The sequence below is a fragment of the Lucilia cuprina genome, chromosome 3 (assembly GCF_022045245.1).
Source record: "Lucilia cuprina isolate Lc7/37 chromosome 3, ASM2204524v1, whole genome shotgun sequence".
Lineage (NCBI taxonomy): Eukaryota > Metazoa > Arthropoda > Insecta > Diptera > Calliphoridae > Lucilia > Lucilia cuprina.
Genome location: NC_060951.1, coordinates 62392095 through 62417156, shown reverse-complemented (window position 1 = coordinate 62417156; position 25062 = coordinate 62392095). Strand labels below are relative to the sequence as shown.

The window sequence follows — 25062 nt, the reverse complement described above, 5'->3', positions numbered from 1 at the left end:
GTCTATGATCTATAGTCTTAACTATTAACTGATTTATAGTCAAAACTATAGACTGATCCATAGTAAAGATTATATACTAAATACAGATTTATAGTCCACAGTCAAGACTCTAGACTGATTTATAGTCAAAGACTATAGACTTATTTATAGTCAAGACTATATACTGATTTATGGTCAATACTATAGCCTGATCCATAGCCAATGATTATAGACTAATTTACAGTCAAGACTATAGATTGCTCTATAGTTAAGACAGATCTATAGTCAACACTCTATAGCCAAGTCTATAGACCAATCAATGGTTAAGACTAAAGACAAACCTAAACCTAATAGTACATTGTCATGACAATAGACTGATCTATAGTCAAGACTTTAGACTGATATATATGTAGTTAAGACTAAAGACTAATCTAAAGTAAGACAATGTTATAGCCGGGTTTACAGTTTGATCTAGTCATTAGTAGTCTTTAGTGAAGAACAAATTATTAATAAAAAGTAAAATCGTATCTTTGAAGGAAAAATCGAACTAAAAGTATTTATTAGGAAAATTGTTTTTGTTAAATAAATGCCTCGAAATTAAAATTTAGAAGAATAGTTTTTATGAAAAAAGCATATTTAATTTGTAAACATAATTTTTATCAGTGTATAGAAAATAAACACACTCATTTCATAAAAATAACTTGTTCTGACTGTGTCTCGCTCTCTCTCTCTTTGGCGTTCTCTGACTCTGAAGAAGATACACCAATCAACCAACGATGGTGGTTAAACGAAAGGTATACTATTCTCAATTGTTGATATAATAAAACAAATGTATTCCTCCACAATACCACTAACCAGTGTACACTTAATATTAATATTAAGTGTACACTGCCACTAACTTACTAGTCGAAACAATCTTCGTCGTTCGCGTACCATATCATAACGTTTACTCTCAATGAAAAACAAAAATTTCAGTCAGTTGTGTTTGGCGTATTCAATGGCACAGTAGTGCCTGACAGCTGAGTGAAAGTGGTACGAAATAATAGAAAATTAAAAAAAATACAAATTAAATATAAAGAAAAATTGTTAATATCTTAAACCACATATACAACTTAATTATATAAAAACGTGTGAATATTAGCAAAAAATAACAGCCGTTTTTAAATAATTAATTACCGCTATTGTTTTTTTAACAAATTAAAATAAAAAAGAAAATGTTTTATTTAAAAAAAGTGGTTTCAACACCGTGTGTAATGTAATAAAAGTTTAAATTTCATTAAAAAATATGTATGTAATGAAAATTTAATGGGGGGTTTTCACAGAAAATATATAACATAAATTTTCGGTATTTCAAATAATAAAAAAATAATATACAAGAAAAAAAAATATAAGAAAATACAACAAAAAAATAGTGCAAAAAATCGAAAAAAGATGCCCTCTAATGAATGAAACGAAAGCAAAGTTTTTTACTAAAACATTGTGTGTTTGTTGTTGTTGTATGTGCGAGTATTTTATTGTACAAGAAGTCAAAAAAGAAGAAGTCGGCTGGTCGCATTGTCTGTCTGTCTGTCTTTAGCTCTCTGTATCTGTTTAGCAAAACATTCACTTCAAAAAAATTTTGCAGCTTTTTGTTTTCTCAAATATTTTCAGTGTGTGTACCTATAACGTAAAAAGTTATGAATAAGAAAATTTATTTATTTTTGTGTTTAAAATTAAATAAAAAGTGCTAATAATTAACAAAATATATTAAAGAAAATACCTATAAATACAAATAAATGTGTTGCAAAAAATTTAAAAAAAAAATAATTAAAATATTAAAATATTCAAAAGAAGCCTATATAATTTTTCGCATTGAATTTGTTGAAGCAAAAGAATTTGTGTCATTAGCAAAAGCTATAATAACAATAACAACAAAACGTTTTTGACACTTTGTTTGCAGAGTGTTAAAAGAGTGATGCATTTTGTGTTGTTTATATTGTCATTCTAGAAAACCTTTAGATGTTGTAAGAGTATTACCTTTGCTAGTTTCATGTAGTTTCAAAATGACCTCTTTACAATTAAAACATTAAAGAATGTTCTTAATACAACAGGACGTTACATTTTTAATCCATAGACCAAAATTTTGTTTTCTTAAGAATTGAATAGCTTTGAATACCAATCTGAATTTATTCATCACACCAGATTTTCTAGATATGTTTGAGTTATTACATTACATCGCTAAGACACCTTCATTTATAAAAGTCGTCAGCTTGAACAACCAATTAATGATTTTCAAACTTTAGGACATCATATCTCAAAGAACTAGAAATATTCTGAGAAAAGACGTGGATTTAATTAAATTCTTTAGAAAAAATACATAGGACTCAGAGTTTAGACTTTTAAAAGGATTTGATTTAACCGACATACTACTCTCAAGCATTTATTGATGAACATTTGTAGTCTTTCATTCGGATATTTATGTTAAGCCGATCTAGCCTTCGTCAGCCGATTCGAGACATACAGAATTTTGTTACAAAGGTAAATGTCTGTCGATAGAGAGTAGGGTTCTATAAATTGACTTTCGAATAATCGAACAATAGACTTTTTGCCGAAAAAAGTCGAAGTCGACTAAGTTTTATAATAGTTTCATCAAGCACAGTTGCGTCAAGTGAAGATAGGGGCGTCCTTGCTTAGTCCTATCTAAAGCAAAAAGAGATACATTCAATAGTCGTTCTGTTTGACGAAAATTGGAGACTTGTTATATTCGTATTCGTCTGACAACATGTAAACACTAAATTACGAACTATATTATGAACGCCTTAAGATGTCGTTCATTCCCAAATCTTTAATTTTATAATTCAACAAAATTTCTTAATTTCTTCTTGTAACGTCTTCCTTATGGGTTTTCATCTTTAGATATATAATGCAAAGGGTCGAAAAGGTCCCAATTGTGATGTTTAAGCAGTCTTGCAAACTATCACCTTGAAAAAGAAATGAGATATGTCAGCTGTCTTAAAAAGACCGAAAAATAACGTTTTTAATAGCTTTATCACACCATCCCTTGAATCTTAGATATGGGTTTAAAATGTTTCGACCTATGTTTTATAGCTGTATGAAAGACATCAAAATCCGTATTCTTAATGATATTAATCGCCTATTTTAGGTTTATTACGCACAATATCCATACAAAATTCATACAATAAACAATCCATAACTTTATGATGCATTTATGAATATGGGGGTAAGAGATTAATCAATTTTTAATTAATCTGTGGTACTTAATCCAATGATTTAAGGGCAATTGTGATATTTCAAATTATAACAATGTATTAATTCATTGAAATAACTGTTTCTTTTTAGAGTGATTCTATTGTTTTGAGGTTTTTTTTGTAGACATACCAACATTTAACACGTCCCTAGTCGTAATACAAGTCACAGGCAGGCAGTAGTTCGGTATTAAAGTACAATATATGTGGCATATAAGTATCGATCGACCTTTAGTCTACTGTAGAGTCAGTCGGCCTATCGGTCGGTGGGTCGCTAGGTCGTTGTATTTTTTTTTTAACATTTACTACTAAGCTCGTGTGGAGTGTATGAAAGAGGTAGGAATGGAGGTTACACATGCAGCAGCATAAAAAACATTGGGTCAATTCTTTGTTGTTATTGTAGCTGTTGGTAGGTGCGTTTAATTTTCACAATCCTAGTAAAACAAAATTCGAAATTGGCAAATAAAAATGTGTTATTCGTTTATTTCTTTATTTGATAGTTCAAAAATTAGATAAATATAAGATAATGTAGAAAAAATTATACTCGCAAATAGAGAAATAAGAAATTAATAAATATGTTGAAGAACAACAACGACAACAACAAAATAAATAAATAAACGTGTCAATATTAAATGTTTTCATAATGAAAAGTGTAAAAACAACAACAGCAACAAAAATAACAATAAAAACAAAAGTGTATACCCCCAAAAAGGCAACAACAACAACAACAACAACATTAGCAACAGCAGCACACATCATAGCAGCAGCAAATAAAATAACAACAACAACAATCCAAATAGAGAGATGAGAATTAAAAAGACATCAACGTCAAGTCAACAGCAGCAAGCATCAGACGCAGAAGCGACAAAGCGCCACACTAACAAGTAACAAACAATAAACAGCATTATTTAGGACGTGAATTTTTATCAGGAAGGAAACATCTGAATAAAGCCGGTTTTTTTAAATTGAAATACATAAAAACGTAAAAGATAAAAGTTTAAATATAAAACTAAATAGAAAAAACCCTTATTAACCTTATTTTAAGTGTTTTAAATTCAAATAAATCTCTAATTAAATGTGAAATCTAAAAAAAAACTACTTGAAAATTAAGAGAAAAAAAAACGAAAGAAAAAATACCTACAACCTACATTCTATTCTTGTGCTTTTTTTATTCTGCTTCTTCTACAAAGTACAAAATCTACAAACGCCCTCGCATCTTCTTCTGCATTTACATACATAGTTGATGTTTTTTCATAGAAGGTATTATTACATATTTTGTTTCCTCTTTTTTTTTTGGTTTAGTTGCATATAGTATAACTCTTTTTTTTTCTTGTTAGATGTTATGAAGAATACAAATATAGTATTTTATTTCTTATTTCATTGATTGTTTTTTATTTTGTACAGTTTTTAAAAGATTTCTTTCTATTATTTTAAAACCCAAAAATAAAACAGAATTCTTAATGCAAACAATATACAGTCGTTTGTAAATGTAGTTGACGTTTCTTTTAGTCAATCAGCAGCTAGCTCTCTTCCCCCCCCCCCTCAATATAACAACCACCTTTTCTATTCATTACTAAGGTACATTTGTTTTGCGGGTACGTTTGTTTTTACAGTGTTGGGCAAAATAATAGCGTAGAAGTTAAACCTTAGATTAAGATATGTTGTTTAAACGATTACTCCCCTCTTTTTCTATAGCTGTTATAATGAGAGTTACACAGGGAGGTGTTTTATATAAGTGATCTGTTATACGGACTTTCATAATAATTCCAATCTGGTGAATGATTACCTAACTGCGCGAAACTTACAGCTAAAGCCAGCAAAACTCTTCACCACCTAGACCAAGAAGGCAAATCTCAAAATTGTCGTCGATTCCGACTTTAAAACCCACAAACATTTTGGTGTTTAATTTTTACAGCTCATGCTCAGCTCTGCTTATGTCACAGCTATCACGAGTATATTGCGAAGTAGGAACATGGGTATGGATAAAGAAACCGTTTAGTGGTAAATTATGATGCTGCAGTGATACCCAATGGAGAAAAAAATCAAAATTTTCAAAATTCAGCCCTAAGAACTGTTACGACCTGCGAATAAACTGGGAATAACACTTTATAAAACGAAGGTGCTTCCAGTAAGAGAACAGAGAAAACAGTTCCTCCTGGAATCTCACACAGAGAACACAATAAACAGTTTCTGCTAGAATTTCAAAGGATAAGCTCTAATATTACACAGTTGAATGCTCACCCGATTCAACTTAGAAAGGAGTTTTATATATAAGAAGAAAACATAATAAAACAATTGTAAAGGATCCATTAGATCGTAAAACGTATACAGGAGTTGAGTTGTTTTATCTGAACACCTAACAAACGTCTTTTTTCACAACTACTTGGGTACTACATACTATTTGGGTATGACTAGGTCCGTAACCGCTTAATCACACTGTGCACTTTTCACCAACTCATTTCCAAATTGTTCGGCAATGCTACTGAACTTAACCGTCAGTTTTTTAACAATGTCGCGCTCACAGGATCTCGTTAGAATGTCCTACTTATATGATGCCCACTAAGAATAGGAGAACAGAAGAAAACTAGCAGCGAAAAACAAGAATAATTTTGACTAAATTGGAATCGATATGTAGCAACAGACTTAATGTCTATGAAGCCCCCACAACTCCGCCCCTGAAACATTTATGGTTCTATTATGAAAACTTAAACATTGACCGATTTAAGCATTTGCTAACATTTCCCTCAAAATATGCCAAAAATTGCATTTGGAACCTGAACTGCACTGTTTACATCTTTGCCCAACACTGTATGTATAAAAATGTACATTTGTTTTGTATGTATGTATATACATCTATATAGGTATGCCATTTAGATATTCCCAAAATTCCAACCCACCCCCATTATGAACTTAACACACCGAGCGCATCACATCACACCACCATAACACGTTTCTTCTGCTCTTAACATAAAATTTTTATAGTTTACCAAAGAAGAAGAGTAAAAAATATAAACAACAACAACAATGGCAAAATAGTACATGATAAAAGAACAAACTTCATGTTCTGTCATTTGAAAATGCAAATGTCAAAGTAAACAGAGATGCTGCAATAAAAACATTATTCCTGCATTATTGTATAAAATAAATTTTTTATTTTATTATAGTTTCCTTGAATTGTTTGTTTTTATTTTATTTTTTTAATTGCAAGAAAAAAAAAGAAAATGAACATTTTTATAATGGCAAAAATAAATGTATAGAAAGTGGGTAAAAAAAATAAATTAACATTTAACTAATTACACTTCAGTAGTCAAGAGTATGTAAATTAGCTCTATGGACATTGTTTTTACCAAATATGCAAATATTTAAAAGAAATATGTACTCTTGAACTTTGTTTTTTTTTAATGTAAAAAAATTAGGTTGGTTTTAATGAATTCTTTGTGTACTCTGTATTATAAGTTAAGTAATAGCCACAAAGGGAAAGGAAATTGTTAGTAAACTAGTCCCAACAAATTTGTTTAAGGTTAGAGACTGGCCGTAGCTTTAATTTGTTATATGTACATATGTAAGACTTCAAAATAGTTGTGGAAATTTACTAATTCTGTTATTACATGGAACTTAATTATATTACTAGTTTTGGCAACGATGTTACCTAAACTGGTAATGCGTAACCTAAGGTACCAAGGTTAGCAACCATTTCGAAAGAATGATAATATATTGGTAACGATATTTGATCTTATTTCGCTTAATGTCTAGTTGATGAAAGATCCCATCTTGGGGTATTGCAATCCCGAGATATAGAGGAGCTATTTATATCTCTAGTCTACCGGAACTATAAACTGGGGATGATCTAATGGAACATCATCTTTTCCAGATAATCTGGTACTGCAGATAACTAATTGCCCCCAGGATAGGCTGGTCAGTTAGCTGCGATTCACTTAGTGCCTTTGGTTTAATACCCAAATTCCCAGAGAAAGAATGTTGATCTAAAGACAGATATATCCAAACGCCATATATATTTGGATTTTCTCTCCGATGGTATTGCGATCCGGTTGTCCGTCATACCATTTTTATGATCTGAGAATGGAACTGATGTATGACTAATACACGTTGTGTCTGTGGTTTAATACTCAAAATCGCTGGGAGAGAATGTTAGTCTAAAAACTTAGATATATGTATATGTCGGGATCATCTCTCCGATTCTGTTACCATTGAGTATCTCTTACTCTTCGCTTTAGTAGGATGACAGTATAGTTTGGGGAATTTTCATTTCGTAGATCATGTTTTTGGTCTGAGAATGGAACTGAAGTAAGTACTTTGCCCGACAGGAAATTATTACTGACTTAGTATACCTATTACTTTAGGGAAGTTGGCTTCTCTGTTGGCTTTTTGAAATTTTTTACCCAAGAAGTATTCGAGTTTAAGTTTTGAAAATAGTCCTCACAAATATTTATGAAATAAAATCTGGTTCGATTGGGATAAAATTTGACATGTGCGTTTAGTCAAGAAGTATTCAAGTTTAAAGTGCTGTTTCTAGATACCGAGCGAGTAGTTTGAGCACAAATTTTACTTGTATTTTGTTATTGTAACAAAAACAAAATACAAGTAAAATTTTAACTCAAACTACTCACACGTTATCTAGAAACAACATATAAGTTTCTAAAATCGATCGCTTCCAAAAATACTACAATTTTTGAAATCGGATGGAAAACTTTTTCAAAACTTCGTACACTGCTTTTTAAATTTAGAAATTTAGTTTTTTTTTCGAACTAATCTTCGCATGATCGATGCAGTATGCTCTCTATAGAATAACCTTTACTTCAAAACAGGGTTTTGGGAAATTGGCCATTCTTGGCCTCAAAAAAAGAGCAGTTCTTTAACCGCGGAAACCTTATATTGCGTGAAATATGGGACAAGATTATAGCTAGTAATGACAGGACTTAATGCATTAAAATCTAATACCAAAAAATTCTGTTCCACACTTGGAACCATTATTACAACTTGGCAAAAACTAATGGTAGGATTCTATAATGCCTGTAATTTGCTTTCAGTTATTTTATGTTTTCGGGAAGAAATGCTGTCAAAATGATGTCCTTATGCTTTATTGATATGCTTTAAATAAAGTGCAATTACAATAACTAAGAGTTGTAATAATGGGACTTAATATGTTTATTATTTAAACAATTTACTTTTCGATGCATTGAATATAAATGCAAATTATTTCTAGACACAACAGATAAAATCAAATTAATGGTGGAATTTATTTAGGAGCAAGTAATTGAGTACAAAATTCAATGTCAAATTAACCAGTATTTTAAATGAGTTTTGAGGATGATGAAAAAAACTTGATTAAATATTGTTAAATATATTTTGTTTAAATCAATATACAAAGAAAACAAATGCACATACATATGTACATAGCTATGTACATATGTATATTAAGAGCTTAAATAAAGGCTCGGTTGGGGGTTATAGTTTTGAATAAGTTTCATTTTTAACTTAAAATGTTTATACACATATATAAAACAAGTATAGTCGGACATGGCCGACCCTACTGCAGACAGTATGTTAAAAATAGGGTTAATTTAAAAAATAAAGCATTCAATAAGTTTTTTAACTTTATTCCGGAGATATTGTGGGCTCATAGGGGAGTAGAGGTAAATATGGGTCTATCCTTATGAATCGTGGGAGAGGAATTCACTTCTACTTCAAAGTTATTTATGTAGAATTTAATCTTATTATTAGTGTTCATAAGAGAATATTGACGTTTAAATCATTTTCTGAGGGGAAGTTTGTATGAGGACTAAGGTTAAAAAAGGGCCGATCATTGCAAAAATCGGTAGTGTCATTAAAAGTTCTTTAAAACTAAGTTTTGTCGAATTTTGTTGACATAATAAAACATTTAACGAAATTATGAGCCCAAGGGTCCTTTTCGGGGGGTGCGATTGTATGGGTTCTAGGCGAAATCAAAGACCAATTTAAACCAATGAATTCGTCCTTAAACCAAAGAAAAGAGTATGTGCCGAATTGTCATCGAATTATCTTGAAAACTGCATGCACGATGTTTACATGGACTCACAGACAGACATAGCTAAATCGACTCAGAAAGTGATTCTAAATCGATTGGTGGGTTTTAATAATATCAGCACAAACACATAATACCCTCCCCACTATAGTGGTGTAGTTTATAATGATTATTTGTTTATTTTAAGGCTAAGATACTATTTTACCCAAAATATGACTCACATAAACAATCTTATACCCACTAGTGTAATGTAAAGACCATGGAGAATTTATTTACTAGATATACATTTAAGTAAATACATTTAAAAGTCGTCAAATATCCAAAAATAAACAATTTTGAAAATATTTTGCATTTACAGGCCAGCAGTTTTATGTCATCATTAGGGATAGTCACAAAAAGTGTATAGACTTCATAATAAAGAGGATGTTTTCACAATATCTGTATTTTACCTTGAAAATATTAATGATCTATTCCTTATATAAATATCTGTTATAAATTAGAGCCAACAATCTAACACTTTATTCAAACCATAAATTTCATTTAAATCAATTGTGTGCATGGAATAAAAAAAAATTAAATTAAACTTACAAGTAGGTAAATATGATTATATCTACTTAATACACTACTAGCAGTTTTTTCTAGCATTTTAATATATTTCCATTTATATAAATACTTGCTATACCCAGTGTGCTTTGCTACCCTTTAAGCAAAATAAATAAAAACCTCACTTAATCTAACTGTAACAGTTTTCCAGATATACGATTTGTTACAATTCGCCAATTTTAATCGATGAAAAATAAAAAAAATCTAATAGTTTCCCAGATATATGAAATTTTGTATTTTGTATTTGTATTAGGAGACCCATTAAAAGTCCGCCCGTTTTTCTCTAAATGTTCATATAAATGTCAAAGTTCTTTATGTAGAATTTTATGACTTAAGCTCTAATAGTTTTCATATATATGATTTTTTCTGCTTAATTCATATGGGGACTCACAGTTCACCCTTTTTTCTCCAAAATATTCAGATATATAATAAAGTTCTTAAGAAACTTTTTCTATTTGTTTCCCAGATAAACGACATTTTATATTTAATTCATATGGGAGGCTCATTGATAGTCCGCCAGTTATTCTCTGAATGTTTACATGAATGTCAAATTTCTTTAATCAAAATTTGCAGATGGGTCCAAGCCACCTTATGATGGCTCCAAGCCCCCAACCCATGATGAAAGTCCGCTTGTTTTTCTCCAACATATTATATAACATATGAATATTAATGTTCTTGGTGCAAAATTCGAAAAATTTTGTTCTATTAGTTTTCCATATAAACAAATTTTTGTATTTTATTAATATGAGAGATGCCACTCTTCTCATAGGTAGTCCGCCAATTTGTTTCCCAAAATGTTTACATGTATGTTAAAGTTACTCGGACAAAATTTTTAAGATTCTAACTGTAGTAGTTCCCATGATTAACGAATTTTTGTATTTAATTTATATGATAGGTGCCACGCCCCCTAATGCCAATCCGCCCACTTTTTGTTCTATATAATCATATTGACACTAAGGTTTCACCGACAAAATTTGAGGACTCAAAATGTTATATAATCTCAAATACACTGATTTAATATTTTCTTAATAAGGGCTTAATATCCATATATAGAGGATATAGAGGAACACACAGTGAAAATTTCAAGAAGATCGGTTCAGTAGTTTAGCCTCCCATAAGGTACAAACAAACATACATTGATTATTAGATATATATAGATTGAAAAATTAAAACAAAAATCCAAAACAGAAACAAGTTGAATTTTTTTTGGCATGAATATAATAATGAAGTGTTTTTATTTGTTTTTCTATTCTAAACAACAATAATAATAATTTAAATACTATAAACTAATACACAATAATTGCATGCATAAATAATTAATGACTAAATGGAAGTAGGAAGGAAGAAGAATGATGGAAACAACACGTTAAAGCAAATTATAGAAATAATTAGTAAAACATATGTATGTACATTGTTTGTTGTAGCTACACAAATTATTCATACCTATATGGTAGGGGGTATTTGTGTTTGTTTGGACTGACTGACTGACTGTCTAACTATATACACACTACCAGACATTAAAAACCTAAATGTATATAATATAAATCTGTAACATTTTGAAATTTTTAAAATGGATTTATTTATTTAACATGTGTTCTTATTATTTACTTAATTTGTTTGCATGTAAAAACTTTTAATTAGGTAAAGAAGACATTGTCAGTTGTTCGACCAAAATTTATGAAAAACACATTGTTTTTAATATTCTTTGAAATGATTATTATTAAAACTTGCATATATTTTTTTAATTGTATAGAAACCGATTCCGATCTATGTTGTACGATACACTGATAGCCCCGTTAAAGCAAAGATCGTAGAAGTGTGTTGTTACGCAAATCGTATTTGTATTGTTTACTCATTTAAAATTCCATTTTCTTTATAAAAGAATCGAAGAACAAAGAAACCAAAGTATCAAGAACTAAAGTGCATATTGTGCAAATCAAAATTATAATGACGCAAATCAAAATTTATCCATACATATTGAAACAATGCAAATCTGGGTTTTAGTAAGTGAACTATAGTTGCAGTAAAAAGTCTACTTTTCAAGCTTTCGATATTCTGCGCTTTTTCTAAATAATGGGTTTTGAACTTGTGCTTACTTAGGAAAGATATTACAATTTAATTCTCCTTTAAATCGGCCATATCTGTTAAGAGACATTTAAAGTACAATTTTGGATTTACTTAAATTGTGAGACAGACGAGGATCCAGCTGAAGAGTTGGGATGGGGAAAATTTGCGCCTGTTGTAAAAGAACAACATGAAATAATGAAGAAAAAGCTATCTGAACTCCTTTGGACAATTTTGCTATGTTACATTTAAATAAAACCCTGTATGACCAAAAAGTCCAACTTTGGCAGTTCTCTTGGGTTACTTTACACGAAAAGACTCACATGGAAAGTTGCTTAGATTTGGAACAACACTTTGTATCAGCCAGACAGACATGGCTAGATCGTAATAAGAACCTTGTGTATACATATTTATATACTTTTGTGGGTCTCTATGAGCAATGTTTTGATGTATTACAAGCGGAGTGAGGAGTTATGTACGGGTAGGACCAATTATGAACCGATTATTACAGATTTTGGTGAATAGGTTTTGGTACATAAAAAAATGTTTCATGTCGCAAAGACAAATGCTGAAGTGGACCACAAATAGGTCAAATGTGAAACGATTTTGCTGTTTATTTGTAGAAAAACGAAAGGATATAGGATATATATGTATATACATAGCCTTAGAAGCTAATGAGGTCCCAAAATATATATACTTTTGTGGGTCTCTACCACTAATATTTCGATAAGTCACAAACAAAATGACAAAATTATCTTCTTCGAAATTGAGTCTAAATGTCAAAAAATTGACCATTTCAAAAAGTAAACAAAAAAATTTAACCCATAAAATTCTACCTGGAACTTGTCATTTTACGAATTCTGTATTTTCTCGTATTATTTAAACTTATATCTAGTTTGATCAATAACGCTTTTTAAAACAACAAAGACTGCAGCAAACTTTCACAAATTTTTCTTTTAGTTTTTTTATTATTGTTATTTTCAAAAGATAAATAAAATGTTTCATAAAGCCAAAGAGAAAACACACACACACCTGCATTTGTACATTTTAGTGTAAAATGCAGATAACGGTATGGTCACGACTTCTTGCTTTTGATTAACTTTATTTTGCATAGTTTTTTTTATTATGATAAATCCTTATTAGACATAAACAGAAAACTACAAACTATTGTTATGCTAAGCACACAATTTTAAAAAGAATGCAGCAAATAAAAAAGGAAAATTAAATTTAACGAGGGTAACTAGAAAATTTCTTAAGCAAAACATAACCTTGAAATTGTTTAAATCTAATTTTGTATCTAAGAAAGCCAGACTTTTTAAATGTTTTATATTTATTTCGACATTTAAACATCAGTAATTATTATTTTTTCATTAGAAAAAGTATTACAAATAATTCCACGCTTAAAAACTGTCTTATCGCATGTTCGACGAATAAAAACATAAAAATATAAACAAATCTCTTTTTGCTAAAATATTGTACTTTAAAAATTACGTATTTAAAAAAAATATTTTTATAATAATCTTCTAAACATATTTCAATGAATCACAAACTGAATATTTTTAGTGAAATTGATTAACCTTCATCGATGACTCAATCGTTTAATGGAAATCATTAATAAAAAGAATACACAGAAACAAATATTTATTTCAAGTTTGTTTTTGATTTATTCTTTATTAATTGTCGTGTGTAAATTTATGCCAAACATGTGAATCGTTTAATTTGTATAACATTAAGCCATTTATAAATGAATTCTTTTATGAGTTCAACTAGCTAAAGTAGCGAAATTTTGACCTTGAATGAACCGGATACAAAATTGAAGTTCAATAAAGATAACATAAAAATATTAAGGAAATATGTTCCGTGATCGGAGTGAATAGTTTACTATAGACTGAACTTTAGCCAAAACATTTGACTGATCTATAGTCAAGACTATGGACTGAGCTATAGTCAAAACAATGGACTGATCTATAGTCAAGACTATAGACGGATCTATAGTTAAGACTATAGACTGATCTGTAGTCGAGACTGATATATAGCCAAGACTATAGACTGAACTATAGTTAAGACTATGGACTGATCTAAAGTTAGGACTATAGACCGATCTATAGTTAGGTCTACAGACTGATCTATAGTAAGGACTATATATAGTCAAGCCTATAGACTGATCTATAGTCAAGACTATAGACTGATCTATAGTCAAGAATATAGACTGATTTATAGTCAAGACTATAGACTGATTTATATTCGAGACTATAGACTGATCTATAGTCAAGACTATAGACTGATCTATAGTCAAGACTATAGACCGATCTAAAGTCAAGACTATGGACTGATCTATAGTCAAGACCATAAACTGATCTATAGTCAAGACTATAGACTAATCTATAGTCAAGACTATAGACTGATCTATAGTCAAGACTATAGACTAATCTATAGTCAAGACTATAGACTAATCTACAGTCCAGACTATAGACTGATCTATAGTTAAGACAATATATAGATCAATAGTCAGGACAATAGACTGATGTATAGTCAAGACTATAGATTGATCTATAGTCAATACTATGGACTGATCTATAGTCGATACTATAGACTGATCTATAGTCAATACTATAGACTGAACTATAGACTGATCCATAGTCAAGCTATAGACTATATTCAGAACTATATACTGATCTATAGTCTAGACTTTAGACTGATCTGTAGTCTAGACTATAGACTGATCTATAGTATAAACTATAGATTGATCTATACATTATATTCAAAACTATAGGCTGGCTTATAGATCGATTTTTAGTTTTAGACTGATCTATTGTCAAAACAATATTGTAAAGTTTATTATTCATGAGAAGTTTATCCAAATGATCTTTTAATACATGGATCGTTTTTATTTTAGTTTATACATACATTTTTTAAACAAATATTTGAATTAAAACAATTTAATGTTTGTTAGTATAAATTTTAATGGATTATGATAAGAAATTCAAGGGCTTGTCTAATAAAAGATTAGTTAATTTTGCCAACCAGGGGGGAACTATAAACATATGATTAAATAAGTAATACCACTCCAAAATTGTTATTAATATAATTTGAGTTTTTTCTTACTTAAAAGAAACATTACACTTGGAAAAAAGCTTAAAAATAACTTTAATTTTTCAGATGCCCGGACTTGTTGTTTTTAGAAGGCGCTGGTCAGTAGGCTCAGATGATCTAGTGGTGCCTGGAGCATTTCTAGTAACCATACATTTTTTATGGTAAGTTTTAGCAAATTTAAAAAATCTGCAATTGTTTTAATAAAATGTCTTTTGTTTTTTATTTTCTCTATGACATTCACTGCGAACAGTGTGATAACTGTAATTGTATCATTGGCCATTTTTGATTACGATACCAGTATAACAGATGTTAAATTACTTTTTTATCATCAAATTGGTTATTTAGCTATATTAAGTAGTAAGTCTAGCAAATAGTATATTTAGACATTTAATAAATATATATTTTATTTTCTAACCGCAAAACCACTAAAACAATAAATTTTTTTATTGTCATTTTTGCAGTTTCATTATTTATAGAAATAGGAATATGCATTATTTCAATGCGTGGCAGTATATTGGACTCTGATGTCAGGGCACCAATAAATATATGGATTTATATAAAAACCGGTAAGAGTTAAGACTCTATATTCTGTAAAAATAATAAAGTATAATTGCTTATTTCATTTATAGTGGTAATGTTATTCGATATTGCCTGGTTAATTATGGGAACACTATGGCTAACAAAATATTATTTAGAATCGTCTATTGTTAGTACGGAAAAGCGAATATTTTTTGGTAAGTTTATTTTAATGTTTATTGATTTCAGAGGCAATTAACATTATGTTGTTAATTTCACACTTTTTTTGTTTTTTTAATTATTTAGCAATTATTGTCTCAAACTGGGCTTTGGTATTTGTTACAATGGCAACCATATGGTGTACCTTTGATACAGCTGGACGTTCTTGGGTTAAAATGAAAAAGTATCAGAGGTCAATGCGTGAGACGGAGTCACGTTTCAATTATAAACGCAGTAATAGTATGAATCGCAATTGGAGGCAAAGGTGTGATTTTTGTCTATCTATCTATCTATCTATCTATCTATCTATCTATCTATCTATCTATCTATCTATCTATCTATCTATCTATCTATCTATCTATCTATCTATCTATCTATCTATCTATCTATCTATCTATCTATCTATCTATCTATTTATCTATCTATCTATCTATCTATCTATCTATCTATCTATCTATCTATCTATCTATCTATCTATCTATCTCTCTCTCTATCTATCTATCTATCTATCTATCTATCTATCTATCTATCTATCTATCTATCTATCTATCTATCTATCTATCTATCTATCTATCTATCTATCTATCTATCTATCTATCTATCTATCTATCTATCTATCTATCTAAAATGGATACATTTTTCTTTCTTATAGAAAAGTAATTCGTGCCTATCAGGACAGTTGGGATCATCGGTGTCGTTTACTTTTCTGCTGTATTGGTTCTTCGGAACGTAATCGTAACTCCTTCACCGATATAGCACGTTTACTAAGTGACTTTTTTCGTGAGCTCGATGTAGTACCCTCCGATGTTGTGGCCGGTTTAGTATTGTTGCGTAAATTTCAACGTTTAGAACGTGAAGCTGTAGTAAGACAACGAAAAAATGGTACCTATGAATTTCTAAGCGGTGTACCCATAACAGAGAGAACACAGTTTTTGGCTTTAAATGATGCGAAGAATTATGATTTCTTTCAAACGGTTATACATTATATGTATTTTGCTCAGGGTGCTTATGGTTGGCCCATGTACTTTATAATAAATCGTTCAAAAATGTATAATTTAATACCGGAATTAAAGTGAGTAATTGATATTTTTAATAAGGAAAGACTTATTTAAGTTATTCTAAATTTTAGATGCTTTGGTTGTTGTCTTAATCCCACCAATGAAGCAGAAATTATCCAGGACAATTGTTGCTATTGTAATTATGCTGCTCTGAAGAAAACCCTACAAGTGGGTGATATTGAAATCGTCTATGTCACCTATCATGTGGATGTGGGCGAAACACCATTTTTCGTTGCCATCGATTATACCCAAAAGAAAATTGTTGTCAGCATACGTGGTACCTTGAGTATGAAAGATATTCTAACGGATCTAAATGCCGAAGCTGAAGTGTTACCTTTGAATCCACCGCGTGACGATTGGTTGGGTCATAAGGGAATGGTTCAAGCGGCAATTTATATACGTAATAAATTAGAAGAGGAAAATATCATACGGAATGCTCTCAACAAGAATTTAGAACGTAATACAAATACGTTCGGTTTAGTATTAGTGGGTCATTCGTTGGGTGCCGGCACAGCGGCCATATTGGCTATATTAATGAAGGCCGACTATCCAACATTACAGTGTTTTGCCTATTCTCCGCCAGGTGGTTTACTAAGGTATGAGTTATTATATTAGATGGTTATTAATAATGATAAAAACTATATAAAAGGCAGTAAGTATTCTAAATATTCCCCCGATTAAGGCTAGACACTTAGCTTGTAAAGCAAATTGCATTTACCAGAATTCTCTTATTATCTAAAAGAGTTATTGTGTTTTATTAGTATTTAAAACATATAGAAAATCAACAACAAATGGTTTGAGTTATAAATGGCTGACAGGCATTAACACCGATTGCCAGAACAGATAAGATAAGATTTATAATATTCAATCAATTATTTATTTTTTTTGGCGAGGAAATCTAAATAACAATAAACATTTTATAGACAAAAAATATCATCGTAAAAAAATATAAAAATCACGTGTTATATAAAATGTTGCTAATCATTTTCCTAATTTTTATCTATTTTGCAGTATGCCAGCTGTAGAGTATTCAAAAAAATTTATAACTTCAGTTGTTTTGGGTAAAGATGTTGTACCTCGCATTGGTTTATACCAAATGGAAGCTCTAAGAGCAGATCTCATAAATGCCATACAACGTAGTATAGATCCTAAGGTAATTATCTTTTAATGGATTCTTTATAATTGAGCAAATTGTTAAGAATAAAATATTTTATTTTGTTGCAGTGGAAAACTATATCATGCTCAATGATATGTTGCTGTTGTGGACCTGAACCCAAGTCCGTGGTAGAAATGTCTGTTAAAGATACTCATATTAATAAATATCAAGAGGTAAGCGCTTTTTTTACATTAACCTAAGAATAACATAACATAATCCTACTCACAGGAACGCGATTCAGCACGTTCAGCTAGTACTCATCCCACAGATAGTACCATAGCTTTAACCATACATCAACCCCTATATCCGCCGGGACGTATAATACACATAGTACGACATCATCCCCGAGCAGATGAGTAAGTATTTTGCATTTTTTTTTCAATTGTAACAAAATTGGAAACTTTTCTTTAAATTTTCTTTAAATCAATTAAATGCTTTTTTTTATGGAAAAAAGTCAATAAATCTTTTTATTTGCCTATTTTTTATTTTAAATATTATATATTATGCTATACAAATTAAAATTGCTAAATAATTTAATTACAGGAAAAAATATGACAGAGGTTGGAGGTAGGATAATACGTTAAACTACTGCTATACTTACTATACATACAATAAATACCCATTTACCATATTATTGTATTGTACATTCTTACTGTTTTTTTTTCGTACTCATTTTATAAACGTAATAATAATAATTTACACTTAAATGTAAATCTCGGATAAAATCGTGATAACGTTAATTGCATGAAATATATATAATTAGACGAAAACAGAATCAAAAACTAATTGGGTTTTAAATGCATGTACAAAATTTAGATAAGAAATTGTTAAAAACTTAATATTATTGTCTAGCCTATAGTTAAGTCTATAGTGGAACCTATAGTATTGTCTATAGTTCAGACTTTGGTCTAGCCTATAGTCCTAGTATAGTCTAGTCTATAATCTAGTCTATAGTCTTTTCTATAGTCTAGTCTATAGTCTTGTCTATAGTATAGTATATAGACTAGACTATAGACTAGACTATAGTCTAGTCTATAGTCTAGTCTATAGTCTAGTCTATAGTCTAGTCTATAGTCTAGTCTATAGTCTAGTCTATAGTCTAGTCTATAGTCTAGTCTATAGTCTAGTCTATAGTCTAGTCTATAGTCTAGTCTATTGTCTAGTCTATTGTCTAGTCTATTGTCTAGTCTATATTCTAGACTATAGTCTAGTGTAAAATCTAGTCTATAGTCTAGTATATAGTTAATTCTATAGTTTAGTCCATATTCTAATCAATAATCTAGTCTATAGCCTAGTCTATAAAACCATCTGAAAAGCCCCGACTGTTATGACGCCATCTAGCTGACATAATCAAAACATCACTGAGTTTCGGTAAAAAATTATAGACTATTTTTGTAAAAAGATTTCAAAAGAGATTCTGAAAGGGAAATATATATAAGATGTGGATAAAGAAGAGCGATGTCATTCGATAACCATCAAAACCTCCTTTTAAATACTACAGGAATTTTGATCAAATTTGCACCGCAAGTTGAAAGCTTAATGTAAAGAGCTTTTGTAAAGAGGTTGAAAACTTAAAATATTGAAATTGTAAAAAGTTACTGTAAGAAAGTTTGATATGATCTTTCACATATTATGACAAGATCTATCAATACATAACTTTCATTAAAACATACTTAAATATAAGATATTTTAAACAAGTTTACATCCTATTTCATGTTGGTAGAAGGATACAAAAATCAATTTCACTGACAAGCTTTGTTGGCCATATTACTATTATCATATAATTTTTAATGGGTTAATATTATAATTTCTCAATGTCTGCATGATTGTGTTTAAATGTATGTGTGTGTGTTAATTTTGTGTTAAAAAAAAACCCCTTGAACTAAAACTATATAATATTGTTTACAATTACATATTTTGTTTTCCTTTCTAGAAACGTTTTAAAAAGTCGTGAACCAGTTTATCAAGCCATTTGGGCCGATAGCATTGATTTCGATGAGGTTCTTATATCACCGGTTATGCTGCAAGATCATATGCCGGACAAAGTATTGGCTGCCCTAAAAAAGGTAATTTCAGATGCTGCCAATGATGACAATACCTCCATGAATAGTTCATATAATTTTAATGTTCACATGTAGTGTCAGTAAATGCAGCTTCAAGCCGCTTAAGAGAAAATGACGACTATTAAAAATGGCTTTAATCGTTTGAAACTTAAACATTTTACCATGTATTTCATATAAATTGATTTACTTAATGTATTTATATTTATTATTTAATTACTTAATTATTTACTTGTAATGTATCTCTTAATTTTAATTATTTATTGAATTGCTTTACATTTTTTATAATAATTATTTTTTATGTAAATTTCTCATTTATATTTAGTTGTTAATTGAAGATTACATTTTGTATATTTGTTATTATCATAGTTTAAGATAGTGAAAACAAAAAGAAAAAGTCTGATAATAAATATTCTTCTTTATTATAATTTTTTTATTTTTGCACATTTTATTTCTCTTTTTTTCGATTGCTTAATTCGTTTTTTATTATTTGCTTAGGAACGTGTCGTATTCATTTCATTATGTAGATCAAAAAATCGATTTAGAGATTTTGAAAAATCTACAAGTTGTAGACATTTTTTTAATACAAGATCAAGAATTGAAAGCTATAGTTTATAGAGCTTAACTTTCAGTTGATCTTGAAGAGATCGTTTGATTGATGATCTACAAAAGAACAGATTTGAAAGCTTTATATAAAAAGAGCTTTTAAGGAGGATTTTGGAATAGAGAGATAATCTCTATTGTAGCTTTGAATTAACCATGTTATAGTTTGTTGTTATAACTTCGAAATAATCTCCAAGTCCTATGACGGGATCTAATCAACGATAACGATCACTAAGAAAGTTCGATATTTACTTTCTGAGATCGTGTGAAGATCACACAATATTAGTACTCTGTAAAATATCATTTTTTTTTAGAAATATCTGGAAAAGGAACGAAAACTTGCGATATTTAAGATTTCACATTCCACGTCTTATAAAATGTATTTTAATTCCCTGTATTCACTCTCGTCATATTTAAAACTAATATCTAAACTATAACCAATGCTCTCTAACTTTTTCAGGTTGTTACAACTAGTGGACCTCGCAAACCACATCGCCAGGCATCGAATGCATTCTCCACAACATCGAATGATCTGTATCGCAGCAATCAAGATGTCTATAGTTATTATAATTGTTCAAACATGGAATTACATCAGACACATCATCACCAACATCAACACAATTCAAATCATATGGGTTCCGAATCGAATGGTCCCTATGACAGTTTAGATTCAAGACCAAGTTTAAGTCAAGCTGATGTACAAACACCCACGACTTCATCTATCACACAACTACATCAACAACAGCCTAGAGTATGTCTCGAAACGTCATTTACAAATCTACATAGTCCTCAGATGACTCAGAAACATGCCCACTTTCCCGATAGTATAAGTTCGAGTAAGGCCTCTTCGTTGGCGGGTAGTATTTTAAGTCGCTCTCAAATCAGCTGTATACAGTATGACATATCAAGTGCAATGGAGAATAGTATTACCACGGTAACACGCAAGAGTCCTATTAAGATGAGTACAGAAATGGTGAAAGTGGAACAAGTTGAGTTGGTGTTACAATTACCCAAAACTAAATGCGTGGCATTTGAGGATACTCCTTCGCCATTGAGGAATCTAAAACGTCAACATTCAGCCAAAATAGATAAGAAACCAAAATCTCTACCCATTCCACCATTAAGGAGAGCTTCCGATGTTACAAATGGTGCCGAAACAGATGAATGGTTGGGTTTAGCACCCCTAGCCAGTCCAGAGACTCTATCCGAAATATCCAGTATATCATCACGTAATAGTGTACGCAATGGTCTAACCTCTAGTATTGAACACTATTTGCACAATGTCACCAATAACAATGTAGTCGATATTAATGATGTTTTCGAATCACAATTACACACGCCCACAGTTTTAAGGAGAGCACCCAAATTTATTGAAAATCTGTCCAGTTGTGCCGAAGATAGTCGTAATATAGATCAATACAAACGTATGGGTAGGGTAATTGTACCGCCTCCTTTATTTCCACCATCCATACAAGATTCCAGCGAGGAGGAAGATAGTTTTGCCTCAGCTAATAGTTATAAAAAAGTTTCGAAAACCACCACCAGCACCATCACAAACTCAAATGGTGGTGATCATACTTTAGCTAAAGTTAGCAATTCTTCCTCTATAAAATGCCATCGTAGACAAAATTCTAAATCAGCCGATCAATTAGACGATGTTGTGGCTTCAACGAATAAACAGCAAAACGAGGGAAGTGTTGTACGCAAACTCACCTTTAGCGATAGCAACATTATAAATGACAACGACAATGTAACGGCTCGTGCTGATAACAATTCATGTGCCAAATGTTGCAATAAACATTGCAGCTGTAGCAATCAATTAAATAACCTCAATACGGGTTCACAAGATACCACATTTTATAGCGCAAATTCATCGATTGATTGTATGAGTGCAAAAACTAATTCAAATCCTCACATTATGCCAGATGGTGTTTTAGAATCGCATTTTCCTCTACACCAGGATGCATTTACAAATACAACGGAATTGTATGCAAAACACTATTCGCCGTTGAGCAACGATCAAGAACATTCGACAGCTTTACAGCAAATGTCGAAGGTAGCTTTCACTTCACCACTGTCCACAATGAGTCGTGGCAAAAGAAAAAACTGTATATATCCTTCTGCCATGTCATCACAACCGCTGTACGCAACGGCCAAGGTTGAAAATGTTAAACTTTATACTACAACTACGAATACTACAACTAATACTAATAAAAATAACAACAACAATACCACCACAAATATACCTGAATTAACAATTGCAAATGGTTCTTCTAGTCCTAGTCCAAGATCCCGAACACCTAACGAAAGTAGTGTTTAATGCAATTAGTACAATAGAGTAGAGTGTTTACTTGAAGAGAATGTATTGAAATTGAATTTTGATAAGGTCCCTCCGATGATTTCGCAAGTTACCTCAAGGTAGCTTCTCCATTCCACGATGGAAATTGAGTACCGGAATAACGCTCTTCTATTCTAGGTAAAAATCGAATAATAGCAGGGTGTATACGACACTATGTTTTTCTTCATTATAACAGTTTATGCAATAGTCATTATGTTATTTAAGACCTAGTCTTCTGGCCAGTAGTCCTGTAATTTATCAGTTATTACATTAGCATTTCTATCTGCTCTCTACGAAAAAGTTAAGTGCAAAAAAAGTAGACCTAAAGGTCTGTTAGCCAGAAATAGTGAGTATCTTTAGAAAGTCGGAAGAATGATCTAAATTAGCTATAGAAGTCATATCTGATCGTCGAAATTCATTGTGTAAGCATGTAGGATTTCACTTTACTTTACCAAAAACTCAGTCAGAAGCATTCAGGATATATAGTTATTTAACTTTTAGAATTGAAATAAAGAACACGTGGTTCTACCTAATTGTGATAGCGTTCTGATGATGTAATGGTCCTAGAAGTCCATTATAGTATTGCTCACTACTTTAAGTGTCCCCTCGCTATAGATTTTAGAAATTAAGAGTGTTCGTAAATCAACCATAAATAATGCTCTCTGTTCTCAATGAATGTCGGTCAGTAGCAGAGGAAAAGAGATTCTGTCTTCTCTTCCTACACATTTAGAGAATTTTGCGTTATTACAGACGCTTTAACCGCGTTAACAGTAAGCTTGATCTAGGCTCATCATATAGAGGTCAGATTGACCTCAGTTCAGAACAAACAAGTCTCTAATAATAAGTAAGGGAAATACCAGTAATTACGGCGAGTTCGCCAACTCTACGATTTCTTGACAATGTCAAGGGACTCATATTAGCATTATGCTGGAATGTTTAGTAATTTCTTTAAGAGATTAGCGACATCTTCGGTTATATTAGATGTCGCTGTTGTTGTTTTTGTAACAGCTAATACTATACAGCTATATAATTGGGGGGTTCTATGTCAATGTCCAGGCCTAAAAATTTGGCTACTTCAACTGGATGTGTTAATAAATCCATTGGACAGAGTAAAGAATATGTGGTGGGTGTCATGAGGGCCCTGACCACATGCAGGACATTTGTTGGGGACGGCACGGTCTATACGTGACTAGTAGTCATTGAGCCTGTTGCTCCATCCCGATCTTAGTTGTGCCAGCACTACTCTTGTTTTCCGTGGCAGGTTTTCTCCCGTGTCTGCTATGGGCGGTGGGCAACATTCATGCCAAGGCGAATAGACTATAAGGTCATTTCATTTTGCGGCGAATTAATAAAATTTTTTATATATGTAGTTTGACAGCGTCGGGTTTGAGAGAGAATTTTTTTATATGGGCTAAATTTCCATGGACAAAAAAACAATCACCTGTTGAAATGACATCCCCTTTATTAGTTTCGCCATGATTCATGCGGTATCCTCCGACCGCGGAATTTATGGCATCTCTATGAATGTTGTTCAAAGATGCTGAATACGAGGACTGATCCAGTGGGTCCTGCACTTCTCTGCACATGTTATCCTCGTATATATGATGTGCATTCTCCGACAGCCGGTTCTACGTACCGGAATGTCCCAAATTATTCGGCCAAGGGCTGTCAACACCAGCAACAACAATACAACAATTAGATGTCGTAAAAATACTCGGTAGATTTCTAAACGCGACTTTGCTGTTCGTATATGATTGTATACACATACATATATCCCTCAGTATGTGATAACACTTTAGCCAGTTTGACTCTCCTTTCTGCCTGTAAAACACAATAAAATAAGGCAGCCTAAAAGAACAATTGATTCAAAATTTATGCAAAAAACGCCACAAATCCATCCACTTTTCTAAGAACTATGGATGTAAACATTTGTTACACCATTCAGTGAGTAGTACTCTGATACAGAACTTCTGTCCAAGCCGGTGATAAAAAGGTTAGGTTAGGTTGATAGGAGGATGAATACTACATTAAATCCGAAGAAATACACCTAGACCACAATCGGGTCTGTTGTGCGCTTCTTATCATGAAAAAAAGGGAACTGACTAA

The 25062-nt window shown here is 31.1% G+C and overlaps 1 protein-coding gene across 8 annotated transcripts; it reads left to right on the top strand.

Annotated features, from left to right (window-relative positions):
- Positions 1–874: 874 nt before the first annotated feature.
- On the top strand, positions 875–25062 carry LOC111682999 (diacylglycerol lipase-alpha). 8 transcript variants are annotated; one of them, XM_046945715.1, is made up of 15 exons: positions 1138–1234; positions 3876–4484; positions 15073–15167; positions 15257–15363; positions 15468–15572; positions 15636–15740; positions 15829–16006; positions 16394–16813; positions 16871–17395; positions 17811–17952; positions 18024–18128; positions 18184–18311; positions 18499–18522; positions 19889–20021; positions 21079–25062. In XM_046945715.1, exons 3-15 carry the CDS (start codon positions 15073–15075, stop codon positions 22936–22938), a joined length of 3927 nt encoding a protein of 1308 aa, XP_046801671.1. In that variant the 5' UTR covers positions 1138–1234; positions 3876–4484; the 3' UTR covers positions 22939–25062. The 8 variants fall into 8 exon arrangements, with proteins under 8 accessions (XP_046801673.1, XP_046801672.1, XP_046801675.1 ...); XM_046945717.1 differs by lacking the exons at positions 1138–1234; positions 3876–4484 and adding an exon at positions 875–1011; XM_046945716.1 differs by having other exon boundaries at positions 1099–4206.